Source organism: Brassica napus, chromosome A4, assembly GCF_020379485.1.
Source record: "Brassica napus cultivar Da-Ae chromosome A4, Da-Ae, whole genome shotgun sequence".
NCBI lineage: Eukaryota > Viridiplantae > Streptophyta > Magnoliopsida > Brassicales > Brassicaceae > Brassica > Brassica napus.
Window position 1 is genome coordinate 7,802,650 of NC_063437.1, and position 19,899 is coordinate 7,822,548.

Genomic DNA, 19,899 nt, shown 5'->3' on the forward strand with positions numbered 1-19,899 from the left:
ATTTTTATTTATTTTAATTAGATTTAAAAGAAAAAATAAGTCTATAAACAGTTAATATTACTTGCCAAACAATCAACATAATATTACAAATAATTATTTGTGGTAACTAATTGTTGAAACTATACAAAGAGTAATAATGTTTGATCAATTTTTAAATATTTCTGAACTACATAAAATAGTAACCAAATTGTTTTATTAAAATCAATATAATGATTTTATATTCTTATATAAAGCCTTATATTTGTATATAAAGTATTATAATAACTATTAATATATATTAAAATTCATACATCCTTTATAAATCATTTATAAAAATTATAAATACATTTATAAAATTATTTATCTTGACTTATCATATGTTTTAAATTATGATAAAAGGTTTTAATTTATTTATACAAGGTTATAAATTAATTTCTAAAATATATTTTTAAATTTCATTTTATATTAAATGATAAATCACTTAATTAATTTTTTTCTTAGGTGACGATCATATGTAGAGTTTGAGAAAAAATATTATAATTTGATTTGTTAATGGATTTTTAATTTTTATTTATTTTATGAGTACAAAAATTAATCATAGAAATAGTTTTATGAGTATCCGAACGACCGAAATATATTGCACAAAATAATTTATGGTAATTAAACATGTGATTTATATAATAATATATATAATGCTTCATAAAATCGTTTTTAGCAATCATGTATTTCTAAACTATATAAAATATTTCAAAAGTTTCAGTATTATATACCTTCAAAACTTAAGTAATTTTATTAAAAGCTGAATCATGAATATTATACATAACTAATTTTAGTACAATTATCAATACAAAATATCAAAAAATATTTAAAATAGTCATATTTAGTACAATTTACAATTATCTTTTTTTTTAAACAATTAATTTGTTGTGAAATGTCTTTGCCCTAAATGCTCCTTGATGATAGTGTTAAACTATGTCAGATTTATTTCGAAATTTTTTAGTTTGTAAATATAAATCTTTATATATATTATGCTATCTATATATATTCTCGTTACTGACAAACTATATGTGTAGGATATATGTTAAAGGATTGGTGATACTGATCTTAAAGAATATAACCTTGATTATCTCGATTCATACCTTAATGTTATATTAATAACTTGATTATTTTAGGGAAAATTCACAATAATATTCCAAATTTTATTAGTCTTTTTAATATCTAAACTTTTTTTTACGATCCGTTCAGTTTAATACCTTAAGTAATTATTATTTATTATTTTAGTATAATGTTTTACAACCTTGACCATTTTAATATCCAAACTGTGATAAAAAATATTAATAACTTTCAAAAGAAAATTGAAAAATCTTTAAAATTCACAAAAAAAAAATTTAAGAAAATTCTAATTTTAATTTAAGTTATAGGAATACATTAACTAATTTTGGATACTATTAAATTGCGCCATCAAAGTTTTAAGTTTTAAATATAAAGTTTTAAGCATGTATGAATTTTATTAGATATTAATAGTTATTATAATACTTTATATACAAATATAAGGTTTTATATAAGAATATAAAATCATTATATTGATTTTAATAAACTTTTTTGCTTACTATTTTATGTAGTTTATCAATATATAAAAATTGATCAAACATTATTACTCTTTGTATAGTTTCAACAATTAGTTACCATAAATAATTATTTGTAATATTATGTAGATTGTTTGGCAAGTGAAATTAACTATTTATAGACTTATTTTTAATTTTAAATCTAATAAAAATAAATAAAAATAAATTGAAATTAAAAATTATCGACAATCAATTTATAACAGTTTTTTAAGATTTCGATAATCTTTTAAATGACTTCTCAATTAATATATAGTAGGATATATAGCTTTGATTTTAAGCTCTTATAGATGACTTACAAACCCCTTATAATAATTTAAAATGTACAATGAGCCAAGATAAATAATTTGATAAATGTTTTTATATATGATTTATAAAGCATATAATATGAACTTTAGAAGATGTTAATAGTTATTATGATAATTTATATAAAATATAATGCTTTTAAATAACTACGTGTTAGTGGTCGAGTAGTTAAACTCAACCTGGGAAGTTATGGGTCGAGTGCCGCTGAGAGGTGATTATCTTGAGAGATCTTCCGGCCCAATACAGAGAAGCCTGCTAACGTGTGGCCACTAGTGGGATTTACATGGGGTGATCACCAGCCCTCCTGGATGCCTCAACGGGCTCCCCGGCTAAGCTCCGGTAGACGGTCATTGAAGATAGTCGGTTCCTTTCGAGGCTCCGGATATCAGGATCATAAAAAAATGCTTTTAAATAAGAATATAAAATCATTATATTGATTTATATAAATGGTTTGTCATTTATTATTTTATGTATTTCTTAATATAAAAATGATTAATTTATTTCACTTTCTATAATTTCAACAATTAGTTACCATAAATCATTATTTGTAATATTATGTAAATTATTTGACAAGTGATATTAATTGGTTATAGACTTACCTTTTCTTTTAAGATCTAATTAAAATAAATAAAAATTAAAAAACATCGACCAATCAAATTATAACAATTTTGTAAGAGTTCACCAATGATCGACTCGTAAGCAAAAATCACTAAAGTGACTTCTCAATTAATAAATAGTTGATAGAGAACCATCACAACAAAGAAATTCCTTGCTCTGGAATCAACTACTACATCAATATCTATTTTAAACATAATGAAAGAGAACCATGCGGAAGTCACGTTAAAAACGGTTACGTCTTTAAAAAAATAATAAAACACTGTTTTAGATAGATAGTTATTATTAAGATAGTGACATGAATTGTAATTATTTAGAAAAAAACCAGGGTTAAGTACTCATTGTACTTCAGTTTTAATAGTTTAGATTTTTGTTCTATTTTCCAAATTTCCTAAAAAAGAGTATTGGACAAAACATTTGTTGTGAAATTTCTTTGCCCTAAATGCTCCTTGATGATTTTAACTATGTCAGATTTATTTCGAAATTTTTTAGTTTGTAAATATAAATCTTTATATATGTTATGCTATCTATATATATTCTCGTTACTGACAAACTATATGTGTAGGATATATGTTAAAGGATTGGTGATAGAGATCTTAAAGAATCTAACCTTGATTATCTTGATTCATACCTTAATTTTATATTAATAATAACTTGATTATTTTAGGGAAAAATTCACAATAATATTTTTTGTTAGTCTTTTTAATATCTAAACTTTTTTACTATTCAATTTAATACCTTAAGTAATTTTTTTTTATGTTAGTATAATATTTTTATATTTTTTTTTTTTTTTTTTTGACAGCAAACATTTACAAACTCATGTAGACTCTGTAAACCAAGGTGGTAAATCTGCATCCATGTGCACGACGAAAGACGATTGTTGCCGAGCACTACGTGCCAAGCTATCCGCCCTTTTGTTCTCCGTCCTAGGAACATGAACGATTTCTGAGCTGACAAAACTTTGTCGCAGAAGCTTGATATCTTCCAGGTAGCTTTCAAATGCTGGCCATTCCTCTGGTTCCGAAACCATCTTCACCAGTTGAGAACAATCCGTTGCAAACGTAACCTGAAACTGCCTTAAATTTCGCATACATTCCATTGCCCAAATTAATGCCTCCATCTCCGAATGAAGAGGTGAGAGGGATGCCCTTACATTTCGTGCCCCCAATAAGCTATCAAACCCTGGTAGCGTACTAAGCCATCCTTGTCCTGAAAATAGATCTTTATCTTTCCAAGAACCGTCTGTGAAGCACCATCTTCCTAGGGTCCCTAAATCGGGCCTTACCTGTACTTCTTGTACCAACCTATGATTATTAATAACCTGTGCCTCAGCCCACAGTGTTGATTCAACTTCTGCCAGTCGCAGCGTGTCTCTTGGATCAGTGTCAAGGTTACTGAACACTTTGTTGTTCCGTCCCTTCCAAATATACCATAATATCCATGCAAACTGATGATTCTCCATTCTTGGATTAATTCTCCAAAATAGATGGTCCATATTAGCAAAAAGAGAGCCAATTGGGAAGATGTTTGGATTTGATGGAATCTTGGATAATGCCCACACTTGACGTGCTGGAGGACATTCAAAAAACACATGGTTTATTGATTCCTCCGGATCTCCGCACCTGGCACAGCAGGTGTCTCCTTGTATCCCTCGTGCTTTTAGATTTTTCGTTACCGCTATACAGCCAGACAACAACTGCCATAAAAAGTGCTTTAGCTTCGGAGGGCACCTCACCTTCCAACAAAATGCTTTGAGGATATCCACATTAGGACCATAAAAATCAGGTGGTCTCTCCTTGTCAGGATAAATCCTTTCTACCTGATACCCTGATTGTACCGTATATTTTCCATTCTTGGTGAAATGCCATCCATTCCTATCTGTCAACTGATTTCTACTCAACGGTATACTCTCAATTATTTTTGCATCTTGTGGATCCACCAAGTTTCTAATTGCCTGTACATTCCATGTGCGGGATTCCGGATTAATGAGAGAATCCACTGTGAGGTCCGGGTAATTATTATGAAGGTTTTTGTTAGCTGGTCTCGGGCGAGTGGATGGGAGCCAAGGATCATTCCATACTGAAATAGATGACCCTGTTCCAACCCTTTTAATTAGTCCTTTACAAACCAGAGATCTAGCAGAAATAATACTCCTCCAGCCATATGACGGGGAATATGAGCGAATCGGTTCCAGGGGTGAAGAATTCCTGTAATACCGTCCCTTGAAAACTCGAGAAAAAAGAGAATTTGGCTTCTCGATCAGCCGCCACAACTGCTTCCCAAGCATTGCCGTATTAAAATCAGTCAAATCCTTAAAACCCAACCCACCACTGTCTTTATGGGCACACACTTTATCCCATGATTTCCAATGCATACCTCTTGTACTGCCTCCTGGACTCCACCAAAATTGGGCAACTGCACCTGTGAGCTTCTTCACTGTAACTTTCGGCAACCGGTACACAGACATCACATGGTTTGGCAAAGCCGTAATCACTGATTTAATAATCACCTCCTTTCCACCCTTGGTAAAAAATCGAAAGGTCCATCCATTAACCCTACTATTCAGCCGTTCTTGTACGAAGCCAAACACTTGTACCTTAGAACCTCCTAGACTTTCGGGCAGGCCTAAATAAGATCCCATTCCACCTAAATTCTGAATTCCCAAAATATCCCTTAATTCTTGACGACTATCTTCATCAATCTTATGTCCAAATTGAATTGAGGATTTCTGGAAATTAATCTGTTGTCCAGAGACAGTCTCATATTCCTTTAGAATCCTGAGTATAGTTTGACACTCTTCCTTGTTTGCCTTACAAAAGAACAAACTATCATCTGCGAATAACAAATGAGAGATTGCAGGGCAAGCTCTTGCCACTTTCATACCGGTTAATTGTTTCATCCGCTCCGCCTTTTTAATATTTGAAATTAACGCCTCCGTACACATGATAAATAAATAAGGGGATAAAGGATCGCCTTGACGTAATCCCCGCTGGGGAATAATTAGACCTCGTGGCTGTCCATTGAGAAGCACCCTATATTGAACCGAAGAGACACACTCTCGCATTAATTTAATCCAATGAGGATCAAAACCCATTTTTTGAAGGAGAGCCTCAATAAAATTCCACTCTATCCGATCATATGCCTTACTCATATCTGTTTTGATTGCCATGAACTTATTTTGACAGGACTTGTTTGCTCTCAAACCATGAAACATTTCCTGCGCGATAAGAATGTTATCCGAAATTAACCTTCCTGCCACAAAAGCCGATTGTGTCTCTGAAATTAGTCTGGGAAGACAACTTTTCAGCCTTTGACATAAAACCTTTGAAATTATTTTATAGCCCACATTACAAAGACTTATTGGCCTCAGTTCCGTCATCCTTGTCGGTCTCTCTACTTTTGGTATCATACAAATATTAGTTATGTTTAGCCTTGGATCCAAATCACCTGATACCAAAAAATTATTCACCAGTTCGACCACATCCTTTTTAATAACATGCCAGGAATGCTGAAAAAAAAGAGCTGTCATTCCATCCGGACCTGGCGCTTTCTCCGGATGCATCATAAATAAAGCTTGTCTCACTTCTTCCTCTGTTGCTAACCGCAATAGCCTTTGATTCATCTGAGGAGAAATTGATGGTCCTATCTCCTCCAGGAAACTATCAAACTCCGTAGGATTAGTGGAATTAAATAAACCATCAAAATAATCTACAGCCACCTTCTCAACTCCGTTATCATCTGTGATCCAATTACCCGCATCATCATGGAGGCCCACTATTTTGTTTCGGATCCGCCGTTGCTTTGTCAGAGCATGATAAAACTTAGTGTTCAAATCCCCGGATGAGTACCACATATTTCGACTCTTCTGATGCCAATACTCCTCCTCATCCTTGTAGGCCTCCTGTAATTTCCTGGAAATCTCAATAATATCCTCTTGGGATCTATTATTATCTGTTTGTACATCTTCCAAAGCTTGTTGGAGATTCTGAATTTTTTCCTTTCCATAAGGTTGATTGTCTTTCCGCCATGAAGATATTTCATGTCGACAATTATTAATTTTAGTAATAAAATCCCCTGGTTGGCCCTCCTGATTTTCTGTCCAACCTGACACAATTGATTCCATAAGCCCCTCCTGACCTATCCACCGCTTATCAAACCTGAATTGACCTCTTCTTTTCCTTAATAATTTATCTTCCAGAAAACTTGACCATTTTAATACCCAAACTGTGACAAAAAATATTAATAACTTTTAAAAGAAATTTGAAATATCTTTAGAATTCACAAAACAAATTTTTTAAAAAATTCTAATTTTACTTTAAGTTATAGGAATAAATTAACTAATTTTTGATAATCTTAAATTCTGCCATCAAAGTTTTAAGTTTTAAATTTGAAATTTAGAGGGTGATTGGTTGTGGTTGTAGATGCTTTAGACAACCAAAATTTAATCTAAAGCTATTTATGTCAACCAATCGAGCTTTCATTTCCTTAAAAATCTCACAGCAAAAAAATCTCTACAAAATTAAAATATGGCTGTATAGAACTTTATTTCTAGAGCAAAAAAATACTGCTTTACAAAGTTACAGCAAAATAATATACATCAAATAAATCTACCACTTAAATTCTATAGCAAAAACCATAAAGGTACAACTCATTCTAATCACATCCTTATTTAGTTTTCTTAAATAAAAATCAAATTTATTTTTTTTCCTTAAAAGTTAAGTTTTTCTAAATTTAAAATTTCTCCATAATTTAGTAAATTCCTTCCTAAAACTTCAAATAAAAGTAAAATATCTTAGATTTAGAAAATATCGTTAATTTTTTTTTGAAACTTATTAATATTTTGATTAAAATATATAAATTTCGAGTATTAAAATAGACACAATTTTAAAATTTTATGTATTAATATTAACAAATAATAATTAAGATATTAAATTGGACGGCATAAAGTTTATGTATCAAAAAACTTAAGAAACTTGAAGCTCATACATTTCATCATAAATGATCTGCTTGTCCCGAAATGATCCGACCAAATAGGAAAATCCCAATTCATTAGGCCTTTCGATAATTTAGTTTTTAATAGAATTTTCTCATTATTTTATATCTATCAATTCAGAAGCATATTAAATAACAGAAATTCATTAAAAAATTATTTTTAGTGATCAATAAATATATATAACTCAACATAAATAACATTTATTAAATTAAAAAATATATATTCTTATGTTGATTTAGGAAAGCTCAAAAGTCAGATTAAAAAAAAACAGATGTCCAAATCTAATCCAAAGCAAAGAAAATACATTGGTCTCTCCGATATTCAAATTATAAAAAAGGAAAAAAATCCAAACCTAAAATGGAGGGAAATGGCTACGATATAATAATAATATGGAATAATATTAGGAAATGACAGACTTGACCCTCACAGATCGTCATTACCCGGAAAAAAATTAATTTGTCTCGATACGGGCATGTGCTTTTAGAGTAATGCCCCCCCAAAATGTATATTAAAACCTCTTTGGTCTTGTCTCCACCACTTTCACATCAAAACTAAACCCTTGTTTCACTCTCTCTTTGTGTCTCTTCCTTCGTTTTGCCCCTCTATCGATTCCACAATGCTAAACTCCGGCGATTCTATGAAGCGGAGTCGTTGATTTCCCGGCGTCTCTCTCGATTTTTCCGTTATATTCATTCGTTTCTCCGTCCGATCCAGCCACGCTTTTTCTGTCGTAACATCAAAATTTCCCAGGTAAGGGCATTATCATGTGTTTGTTTTATTCTTATTAGAATTTCGATTTTCTTCTTCATCTTATTATTACCTGTCTCTTGATCTGCTTTTGTTTTGTTTGAGGTTATGATGTTACGAGTGCGTTTTTTTTTCCATCAGTTTTTTTTTTTTTTTTGAATTTGATTCTTTGTCGTTCTCTCACGGGATCTTTGGCATTAGGATCTCTCTGTTAATCTCTGCTGCGAAGAGAAGACAACATTATGCCGGAGGAGCGTAACGGATCCAAAGAAGAGGGCTTTCAGTTACAGGGGTGTTCCAGCGAACCTGGTCTAGAGGCTGAGAGTGTAACCGAGATGAACAACAAGAAAACGGTTAAGCCGATTGATCGCGAGGTCAATAACATTACCCGGAAGGTTCTTCGCTCAGGTTCTGTGGCAATTGATACGGACAAACATGATGTGGCTGTGGAAGAGAAGGGAGATGATCTAAGTGAGGTCGATGAGGTGAAAGAAGAGAAGGCTCTTCTATCTGTGGCAAATGATACAGAACATGATGTGGCTGTGGAAGAGGAAATAAAGGGAGATGTAAGTGAGGTTGACAAAATTAGCTGTGAGGTGAAAGAAGAGGCGAACAGTGAGCTTGTGGAATCTCCTGTGCCTAAGGAGACTCATGGAAAAGAAGCTCAAGTTAAACGCAAAAGAGGACGGCCTCGGAAGCTGCAGATCAGCAGCCAGTCTGATGGTAATGAGGAGAAGACAAAAGTAAGTCTGGCTGAAGAGCTAAAAGTCAAACGTAAGCGGGGAAGGCCTAGAAAGTTTCCCATCACAGGTGGTCAATCTGACACTACTACTCCAGATACGGTTGACTCTATTGATGATTCCAGTAGACCAAAGCGTAACTGTGGAAGCAGGGCTAAGGGACCTGAGTCTGACGGCAGGGGAAGGAAGATGGGACATAAGCGTGGAAGACCAAAGACGAAGAAGAAACCTGGGGAGACTGATGAATTAGATTGTAAAGCAACGATGAGACTACGGCCTTGTGAGAGTTCCTTAAAGTCACGGCACAACAGCAAACCTTCAAGTGATGGCGAAATGAGGATTGGAGAAGAGAAAATTGATGATGGAAGACGATCTAAATTACAATCTAAGAAAAAGCTGAGTGACCGCATACTTCAGCTACTTCTAGCTGCTGGTTGGACAGTTGAATACAGGCCGCGAAAAGAGAGGGCATACAACGCTGCAGTTTATGTGAATCCTGAGGGAAAGACTCACTGGTCAGTGACCAAAGCTTATGAAGTCTATAAAACAAATCTGGAACGCAGCATGACGGATCAAGTAGACTCTGGTCTTGGCTTGCTGCCAGAAGAGGACCTTCATCTTTTAAGGAGAAAAGTTCACAAGAAACGGAGCGATACAGGTAAGCCAAGGAAGGACACAGATACTACTAATGAAGATACGGTGGTTTCGAGAAAGGGAGTAGGAGAAAAAGCGCAGAAGAAACGAAAAGTGTCGCACAAATTTGAAAGAAGTTCGGTTTCAGTCCGGAAAATAAAGAGGGAAGAAAAACATAATAGAAAGCGTGGTGCTTTGTCGGCTCGCAGTTCTTTGTCGGATGCGGATTCCAACGAGAATGGGTACATTTTGTTTGAAGGAAAACGCACCATGCTGGGATGGATGATTGATTCAGCCATTGTGCCACTTAACGGGAAAGTTGAGTGCAAAAACACACAAGGAATAATCACCAAAGAAGGCATTCGTTGCACCTGCTGTGACGAATTATTCTCTGTTCTCGATTTCGAGGTTCATTCTGGAGGGAACCCATTCAAAAGTCTGTATGTAGAGGGGGGGAACTCTATCTTGCAATGCTTTCTTGAGTCTTGGAATAAACAAAGCGAAGCAGTGCTTAAAGGGTTCCATGTTGTGGATTTTGGTAGTGGAGATCAAAATGATGATACATGTGCTATATGCGGGGATGGGGGAGATCTTACCTGCTGTGATGGTTGCCCTTCAACTTTCCATCAGAGCTGCCTCGGCATTAAAGTAAGATATGATGATTGAATTAGCTATGTTGTTGCAGCGTATTGATTATGTTTCTTGTATAAACTGCAGAAGTTCCCAGCTGGTTCCTGGTTTTGTTGCAACTGCTCATGCAAATTTTGCGAGAAAGTGGAGGCAGCTAATCATGGCACTACTACAACTCTTTCCCCCTTGTTGAGGTGCCACCTATGTGAAGAAAAATGTATGAATTTCACCTTAAAGGCGTATCCATCCATCCATCTACTATATTTGTTTATTTTCTTCTGTTAAATACTTAATATGGGGTTTTGAGCTCAAAACATTACATTCCCACACTTTTGCAGATCACCAAGCATGCATCAAGCAAGATGGCACTGTACCTGTTGAAAGTAGTACTCTTCCATTTTGTGGAAAGTATTGTCAAGAGGTATCCTTCCTTTATTATTATTATTATTTTTGTTTTAATCACAGAGCTGTATTACTTGAAAAAACTAATACTCTGGTAATTTTCAATTATCGATTTAATAGCTTTCTATTTTACAATTATATGAATGTGGTAGTTTATGATTATAGTACTACATTGGACACTGAGAATTTCATTTGTTTGTTATTTTTCTCTTAGTTATTCGACGGACTACAGTTACTCATTGGAGTAAAACATTCATTGCCTGAGGGCTTCTCCTGGACATTCCTTCGCCGATTTGAGGTCCCTCGTGAGGTTTCCGATAGTGACATATCTGAGAAGATTGCATATAATGCCAAACTGGCTGTTGCATTTTCTGTTATGGATGAGTGTTTTTCACCTTTAGTTGATCACAGGAGTGGTGTCAACCTGCTTGAAAACATCGTCTACAATTTTGGGTAAGCTCATTCTCCAAAAACCTGTCCTTGCATTCTTCTGTTTGGTTCAATTCGTTTTTTTTTTTTTTTTTTTTTGGCAAGCCTATGAAAAGAATTCTTCCTTTATTTTTGAGATCTAACTGACTTTACTCACTGTTAATAGCCCATATGCTGCTACAAGATTATGTTTGAACCTTTTTCCTATTGTTTTGTAGGTCGAACTTCCATCGGCTAAATTACAGCAATTTTCTAACAGCTGTTTTGGAGAGGGGTGATGAAATCATTGCTGTGGCATCTATCAGGTGAGTCTGTGGTATCATGAAACTTTATTATATGGATTAATACTTGATTGTAGATTTAGGGAGTTCTAACGTTGGATAGAATGCACTACATGTTAAAAGTTTATGTCTTCCTCAGAAAAATTCCCTCAGTATATGCCCCTAGATGATCTTAATGATATTTATTGGAAACTCTGTTGCTTGTTTCTCATTAAATTGATAGTATGACTGTATGTTTTATATGAATATATTGAGAACGTAAAACTCTGTTGCTTGTTTCTCATTATAGCAGTTTATGTCTTTTTCTTTCCGTGAGTGCGCATGCAAGTGAACAATTGAGAACGTAAAATGAATTTATTTTTATTTTACTCAGGATCCACGGCAATCAACTGGCAGAAATGCCGTTTATAGGAACCCGCTACATGTACAGGCGTCAAGGGATGTGTCGTCGACTAATGAACGGCATTGAATCTGTAGGTCTTCCACACCTTGTCATATCCTAACTTCTTTCTTTCAGTTTTTCAGTTTGTCGGTTTATATATTTTTCAAGTTCTTGTTTATTGCCTATATGTGAGGTTTTGTTACCTACTGACCAAGATCTTATACTCTTTTGTTACCCTTTATTATCACTTGATTCTATGTAATCAAGTAAGACTCTTTTGTGAAGATCCATATTTATATGTGCTTTGTTATCAGGCGCTTGGCTCTCTCAAAGTAGACAAATTAGTCATACCAGCAGTGCCAGAACTAATGGATACATGGACTTCAGGCTTTGGCTTCACGCCTGTTAGTGAATCAGCCAGAAAAACAATCAAGAATTTGAACTTGGTGGTGTTCCCTGGTGTTGACATGCTGGAGAAATCATTGGCTAAGGACGACGGTATTAATTGCATTGCCATCTGATTTGTTAATATGCTCATGTTATGTTCACTTTCATGAACTGACTAAACCTACTTCAGGTGAACTGCTGTTGGCAGCTGAGTTGAGTCTGCCTGTAGATGTTGAGGAAACCAAACCTGAGGAGTGTAAAGACGAGCTAAATTGTGGAACTGCTGATGCCGAATCTCCTTCTTACCAAGTTGATAGCTGCTTGAAGTCGATGGATGTAGTCAAGGGAGTTAATGATACAGACTTGAATCTGAAGTTGCTTAGCGGGTCCTTGGAGGAGAAAGAAGAGATTGGGACTGGGAAACTGACAGATAAAGAGGTCGATTTTCTTCATCTTGTAGTTGATAACCAAAGAGAATCTAACTCGGGAGTTAAGGATGATTCTCATGAGGATCAAACTGATGCAAAAAGACAGCAAAGTGGTGATTTAAAAAGCTCTGGAGTTAAAGCTGAGGGTACAGAGGAGCTAGATGAAGAATCTGATTGTTACATAATAGAAAATTCTCAGCCTCATGGTAATGGTGATACAGAGAAAAAGATTGGCAACAAAGCTTTATCGCTGAGGAAAGGAGTGGCTTCCAGATTGAGAGTATCACCCCGACTGATTCAAGGATCATGGGGAACGTCGAGGGTGAACAAAAGGTACACAGGTACCAATGCCGTGTTGATCGGCTCTTCACATGGCAGGTGTGTTTGAGGTGCATTGCAGCTTTTGTTTGTATGTGCATATGACCAGAACTAACGCACTTTTGTCTATTTTCATGACAAACGATAACGCGCAGGTGAAAGAAAAGTAGTTAGACTATTATTCTAATTGCATTGCTTTAGTAGCTTTTTTATAACTCAGAGCCATAGGTCAAGTAAAACCTTGCACTGCTCAGTGCTTATTAGATTTTTTCTAATAATTTTAGGCAGCAGGCCAATTTATTTATTTCATGGGCATTTTGTAATATCAAACATTGAGCTGCTTCTTCATCTTATTTATCTAATGTGGAAACATCTTCTGGCTTGTATGATCTCTTCACTCTTTCATGACTTAGTGACGAAATTGGAAACTGTATTTTGTCTTTTCTCCGTGAGATTAAATTAATTTTCTACAGAGTGAAGATATCTTTAAAAATCATCTCAACACATATTTATGTATTACTATAATATAAATCTATTTATAATAGCTCTAATGTGAGGTGGAACAACTTCAAGAAAAAATAAACTACGTAGTCATCTTCAAAATTATTATCGACTCATTGTTACTCTATCAGAGGTACAACTCCTTATCCCATATTGCAATTTATCACTGATAGGAGGTTGTCATTGCCTTATCGGGCGTACATCAACCTATAACCAAAGTGATGTGGTCCTACAACCTATACCGAAGCAAAGAAGTTTGAGTACTGGAATGGGGAATGTACGAGGAGGGAACAAACACGAAAGTCACTCATGCATAGTATGTTTGTCATTTACCCCTGAGTTCTGACAAAGAAACCGTAAGTTGTAATAGATTTACCAAGTCAAATACTTGGTTGATAATACAGTTAAAGGATATTATGCTCAATATAGTAGCCAAAGGCTTTACACAAAAAAAATCCTAGACTGCATCAATACTTATTTACCAACGATAAAAATATCTTATGTAATGCTGATACTTGCTGTTGATGCAGTTCTTGGTTGGTCTCTACACAATTTGATACATCAAACAGGACTGCGCAAAAAACCCATTTAAAGAACTGAACCAAATCCGATCCGAAAAAGTTGTACTAAACCTGAACCAAAATTAGTCAAATATCAAAATTTTGGTATCTAGAGAACCGTAACCGAACTCGATCCAAACCGGAAAAAAATTAGGTACCCGAATCTATCTGTGATAGATTTAGTTACCTAAATATATTAATAATTTTTAGAGTTTATATATTAAAAAATATTCAAAATATATAAGACATTTTGAAGTTATCCAAAATACTTATAAATATATACAAATAGTCAAAATTAAATATCTATAATAGCTAAATAATACTTAAAACACCAAAATACTTGAAATATCTATTGATTCTTTATCCAAATATTCGAGTCAAACCAATTTATGTGTTAAGTTTAGGTATTTTGGCATATGTAATTCAAATCTATATGTAATATATTATTTTATTTTTAAATTTTGAGAAATTTAAAATATATAATAAATTTAATATTTATAAAAATATTCTAAACGGGTTATCCAAACCTGAATCGAACCCGAACCAAAATTTATTAAAATCCAAATGGGGCTAAAATTAACCCCGAAAACTTGAAGCCCAAATAGATCTGAAATGAACACGAATGGGTACATGAACGTCCACTCATGCATCAAATGTGTTTCTTAGAGGAGATCTTACAAAAGAGGTATGTATGAAAATTAGGTATGTATGAAAATTACCTCTTGGGCATTCCAAATTGATGGGCTTCATGAAAACCGGCCATTATTACACACTCTAATATATTTGTCGCAGTTCTAGTGTATGTTGCAAATCTATCCTATACTAAAAGCCAAATATAAAGGGATTATAGGATGTCCACGTCGACAATTATATTTGGCCAATGAAAACATTTCATTAATCCACGCTGGATGTACAAAACTCAACTTTTAATTTCGTATGGGCTTCAATTTGCTACCTCTGGGCTTCGTCGTATACACTGGGCTTGCGACACAATCTATCGGTTTAATTAAAAAAAAAAACAAACCTTGACGATGAACACGAGGGTCTCCGCCTCTCATGAGGATCTACTCCTCTAACTCTTCGTCTTCACTGTTTCTCTCCATCGTTTAAGTTCTCTCGATCTACATCTCCATAATCAATTCTCCACTACATCTCAATCCATCAATTTCTTCTTAATGGATGCGTTTGTCTTTGCTCTTTCTCTGCTACTTTATATACTCATTCTCTCTCCCGCATGCAAATCTAACCCTAAAACTTCTCTAACCTCAATCCATGGCGCCGAAACCGAATGGAAAATCCCCTATCACCTCCGAGTCTGATGATAACGTCATGTTCTTCCGAGATGTCTCACTGGGTCCACACGAAACCCAGTTTCGTTTCCGCTTGATTCATTTCTGGGAGTCTTGGAACCCTCTAAAGAAGACGCTTATTGGCATTGAGATGCTTCTAATTGACGAACAGGTACTTGATTTCACCGACCATCGTTTTTTTGATTCGTTGTGTTTTAGATCGTCATTTAGGTATCACTTATATTTCGTAGAATAAGATCTCACTTATATTTAGACGCTTAGTGACGTTTGTGTCTTTCAAATTTTATATATCTCTAGAAAATTTAATACAACGATTTGATTGTTTGTGTATTTTTCGCAGGGAACTGTTATCCAAGGCTTCATTTCGCCAGGACGTATTGAGAGATATTTGCCTAAAATGAAGCCTGGATCGGTTTACAAACTCAACAATTTCTACGGATCAAGCAACAAGTCGGTGTATCGGGTTTCTGATCATGCCGTGACGGTGTCGTTCTCATAGAACTCTGAACTCTCTGTTCTTGAAGACAGTCCCATCCATTTTGATGAAGACAGATTCCGTTTCATTCCTTTGAGGATTTCCAAGCTAGCTGCAATCGCAAAGGAGACCTCTACGGTAATCTCACTTATCCCCCACACTAACTCTTAGTTGCAGTGCTTGATGATTAGAGATATATTTGTCTTTCTTGCTGCTCGGATATAAATCTCGAATTTTGCTTAAAATGCGTTTTAGGTTTGTGAGAATCATTCTGTAAAATATATAAATGACAAATGAAATTCACTAATTCTGTTTGTAACAGTAGAAAGGATTTTTTACTACCCTCGGGTATTGGATTTTTTTTTTGAGGGTTTTATCGTAGCATAGTATGATTAGGATCTGTTAGCTGCTTCTGTTTCTTTAGTACTATGTCTGTTTCGGTTTTGTGTGGTCATGTAATAGTATAATACTTATTTCGTACTCTTCTTACTTACACGCTTGACGAACAATTGGATAGATGTTGTCGGCCACATGAAGCTGGTTAATGGACAGAGTTTCATTGGGACCCCAGTCCTTGACGAAGTGGAGATAGCAAGGGCGAGGCATGTTCTGGTTCATGTGCAGTCACACGAGTATGTTTTTTTTATTTCTTAAACACCCTTTCTCTCTATTTCTATTAACCATTCAGTGATGATATTTTGCAGTGGACCTGTGATGAAGCTCTACCTTTGGGACCAGGCTGCAAAAGAGTTTTGCAAAAAATTCAAATCATACGAAAACACCCCTACCGTGTTATTGGTGACGACCGTTAACACTAAGAGTCTCGGAGGTTACGATTTCTAACTTTAGTATAGCTTTTTTACAGTTACATATCTACTCTTTGTGCTCTTTAAATGGGTTTTTCTTAATACAATAGGTACTCTTTCCCTGACTTCAATGTCATCCTCACGTGTTTTTATGGACTACGATGTCCAACCTACGATCGACTATTTCGGCTGGTAAATATATATATTTGTGTGTTTACATGTACTCTTTCGCTACATAACCCCATATCAATGACTGACTGGATCAATACTTACTACTCTGTCTCAGGTTGGGCTCTAACCCACAGAGTGCTGAGGAGGTTAATGCCGAAGTGGTTACTAAACGGGAGACACTGACCATAAGAGAAATATTCTCCTACATCAAGCAGGGATCTACTAAGGTACAACTAGGTGTAAATATTTCTTAGTTATTGATTCAAATCTTTGAGTCTTATATAGCTTTGCGGTGCAGGAGGCTTTTTTTTTTGAGTGCATGGCTACGATTGATGATGTGGTCCATGGCTCAACCTGGTATTACATATCATGCAGTGGGTGCCATACTAAGGTTACGAAAGGCCCAACTTCGTTGATGTGTTCGAAATGTGGGAAAGTCAACATATCTGGAGTAGCACAGTATTTACTCTAAACTCAGAACTCAGTAACGCTTTGAATGGTATTAGCTTCTAATTTTTTTATGACAGGTACCGTGCACAGATATCTGTATATGACAACAGTGAACAAGCTGTTTTTGTACTGCTTGGGGATGCTGGTTTTGAGTTGACTGGGAAGCATGCTTCCGAATTACTCAGCAACTATTTTGAGGTAACTTTCATCATTCGGTACTCTCAGTATTGGTACTCTCAGTGCTGGTCCTCAAGTTGCGATTGAACATTGGTTAACTTGATTGTCAGGCTAATGAAAACCAAGGAGTTACCCAAGAGGTGCCTGTCCCGGAAGCTTTACTCAGCACCATCGGCCAGAAATATAACTTTTATGTGAAAGTTACAAAGCACAACTTAGATGGGAAGTCTCGATCTTTAACTGTGACCAAGATTCTCTCTCTGGACACTCCACCAGTGACAGAAGCTTCGGAAGGAAACAACAATACTGCAACTTCGGAGGAAACATCTGAGACTGGAAACACTGTGTGTGAAGCTTCCAAACACAGTGTGGATTCTGCAGAGGGGAGTAAGAGAACTAATGACATTGATGAGATGGGGAAAGCTAAACGCCTCAAGTGTGGGAAGTAGAGCTTCCGTGTGTCGTCTGATATCTTGCAAGGGATTGCATTTTAAGTGTTTCTTTCCAGTTTATTATTGACTCATGGTTTCTTTCAGTCTTTCTAATTGTTTTAACTACTCTGAATGATTATGTTTTGATAATCATGTGTTGCACTATTGTTCTACTTCTTACGGATTATTACTCTATCTCTTTAAGTGTTTTGAAATCTATACTTATAACAAACAGGTCAATCATTTATGTATTTCAACATATTATCATTTTCATATTTGGATGTGATCCTTAATGCATGAGTGCAAGGGAATTTTCTCATCACAATTTCTAAAACAAAAAAACGTGTTCGTTAAGGAACATAATTACTCCAAGTAAATGATATATCAAGAGAAAATCAATCAAATTAATGATATTTCCTTCCAATTACGTAAGACATTATTTGCATATCTTAGGCACTGATTTCCTTCCGTATACTTCCTTAAATATATAATCATTCTTAAAAATTCTACAAAAAGGGAACCCAGCTATCTATTTCCCATTGAAATCACCATTGGAAGTGTCTACCAAGCTTTAATCAACGTAAGTGTAAAAAAAAATTAACAGCCAAGAAAATACAAATCATAGTCCATCTCTCTAACTGGTAATCGTTTTGATTCTAAGGATCGAAATATAGAAGCGATGGAGAACCCACCTCCTGCACCCCCTTCGCAAACTGGAGGTAAGCAAATCCTTACTTATGTATTATCCTATAGAAATATTTAATAATCTCCATCACATGACGTCTATGTTATATTTGCCGTTAGATATACACAGAGTAGTGCCTCTTATACAATTTTATTATCTATGAGTTGTTGTTTTGAGTTATCCTTTAGAAGTTTGATAACTCAAATATTAATTTAGCACCAACAAGGTTTTATGCTTTAGAAGTTGTCTCAATATTTTAAGTTTTACAGTTGGTTATCCAACTAAGAAAAGCACTCTCAAAATTTTACTCTCATCAGAAAATAATATATATATATATATATATATATATATCTATATATATATATGGAATTTGTTAATTTACTCACCCAGGATTTCTTTGAATATTGAAATCTTAGCATTTTATTCAATAATCTATATATATTATTGTTTGGAAGGTTGGTATATGCCGTAAAACCATAATATTTTCTAATATTCCAACAATTATATTCAAGATCGAAAAGTTATCAACCGGAAGCTTATGATATATTGGAATCTAATATAATTGTTAAAAATCTTTAGTAAATTATCTACTCGATTTGACATGCTTTCATTCGTTTATTGTAGTTTTATTTTGAGATATTATTCAAACATAAAAATTATAAATGGTTTTTTTTATACAATTTGGTGAGCCACAATTTAAATAGCGTAGGATTATAGTATCATTAATTGTAATATATTTTATACTTACGTTAAAATAAAAGTAAAATTAAAATCAAATTACAAAGTATATTTTTGTTACCTAAAATGACTTATGCTGGAAAATCTGTTTTCAAAAAGAAGATTTCAAAGATATCAAGAATATTTGTTATTGTCTACGTATAATATTTTTCCCTTAAATAAAGTAATATAAAGATATGACAATATATTATCATTCCATTTCGTATAAAAGTTATTATATTTGAAATCACATGTTATTATACACACTTAATATTTTTTTGAAACAAAAAACTCAATATACTAATCTAAATTTTTTATTACAAAAAAAGAATTAATTTCTTTCTGATCTCGAGATCATATCTGTACAATATTATTTCTATATTTTTTCTGTAATTATAAAATATCATAGACAATTCCATATATATGAAAAAATAAAAAACATTTCAGTAATACTAATTATACGTTTGTTTTGGTAGCATTAATCTGTGAGGGAAAACATATTTTAACTGTCCAGCTATTATATATTCCGTATGACTCAAAATGTTAATTTCGAAAATACATCCATGTGTGTAATAATTATAGTTGGAAATTCATGTATCTTATTACAATTTATAGTTTTGTTTGTAAAGTTCTAAATAACATATGCCCTTAATTAAAATCGCATGTCTTACAGTGACATCTTCCATGCAACACATTCCTCAAAGAATCCACCAACTTCAGGAAG

At 34.1% G+C, this 19,899-nt stretch overlaps 1 protein-coding gene across 2 annotated transcripts; it reads left to right on the forward strand.

Moving 5' to 3' along the window:
- Positions 1-7,348: 7,348 nt before the first annotated feature.
- On the forward strand, positions 7,349-13,278 carry LOC125607873. 2 transcript variants are annotated; one of them, XM_048777349.1, is made up of 9 exons: positions 7,349-8,265; positions 8,464-10,283; positions 10,356-10,482; positions 10,604-10,686; positions 10,882-11,120; positions 11,315-11,401; positions 11,751-11,850; positions 12,074-12,257; positions 12,337-13,278. In XM_048777349.1, exons 2-9 carry the CDS (start codon positions 8,505-8,507, stop codon positions 12,960-12,962), a joined length of 3,225 nt encoding a protein of 1,074 aa, XP_048633306.1. In that variant the 5' UTR covers positions 7,349-8,265; positions 8,464-8,504; the 3' UTR covers positions 12,963-13,278. The 2 variants fall into 2 exon arrangements, with proteins under 2 accessions (XP_048633306.1, XP_048633305.1); XM_048777348.1 differs by having other exon boundaries at positions 7,351-8,265; positions 10,353-10,482.
- The last annotated feature ends 6,621 nt before the right edge of the window (positions 13,279-19,899 follow it).

Excerpts from the sequence above, each read along its gene's own strand:
- LOC125607873 (XM_048777348.1), top strand. The coding sequence starts at position 8,505 with ATGCCGGAGGAGCGTAACGGATCCAAAGAAGAGGGCTTTCAGTTACAG. Across the intron at positions 10,687-10,881 it reads GTGGAAAGTATTGTCAAGAG|TTATTCGACGGACTACAGTT; the intron begins GTATCCTTCCTT and ends TTTTTCTCTTAG. Across the intron at positions 11,402-11,750 it reads ATTGCTGTGGCATCTATCAG|GATCCACGGCAATCAACTGG; the intron begins GTGAGTCTGTGG and ends TATTTTACTCAG.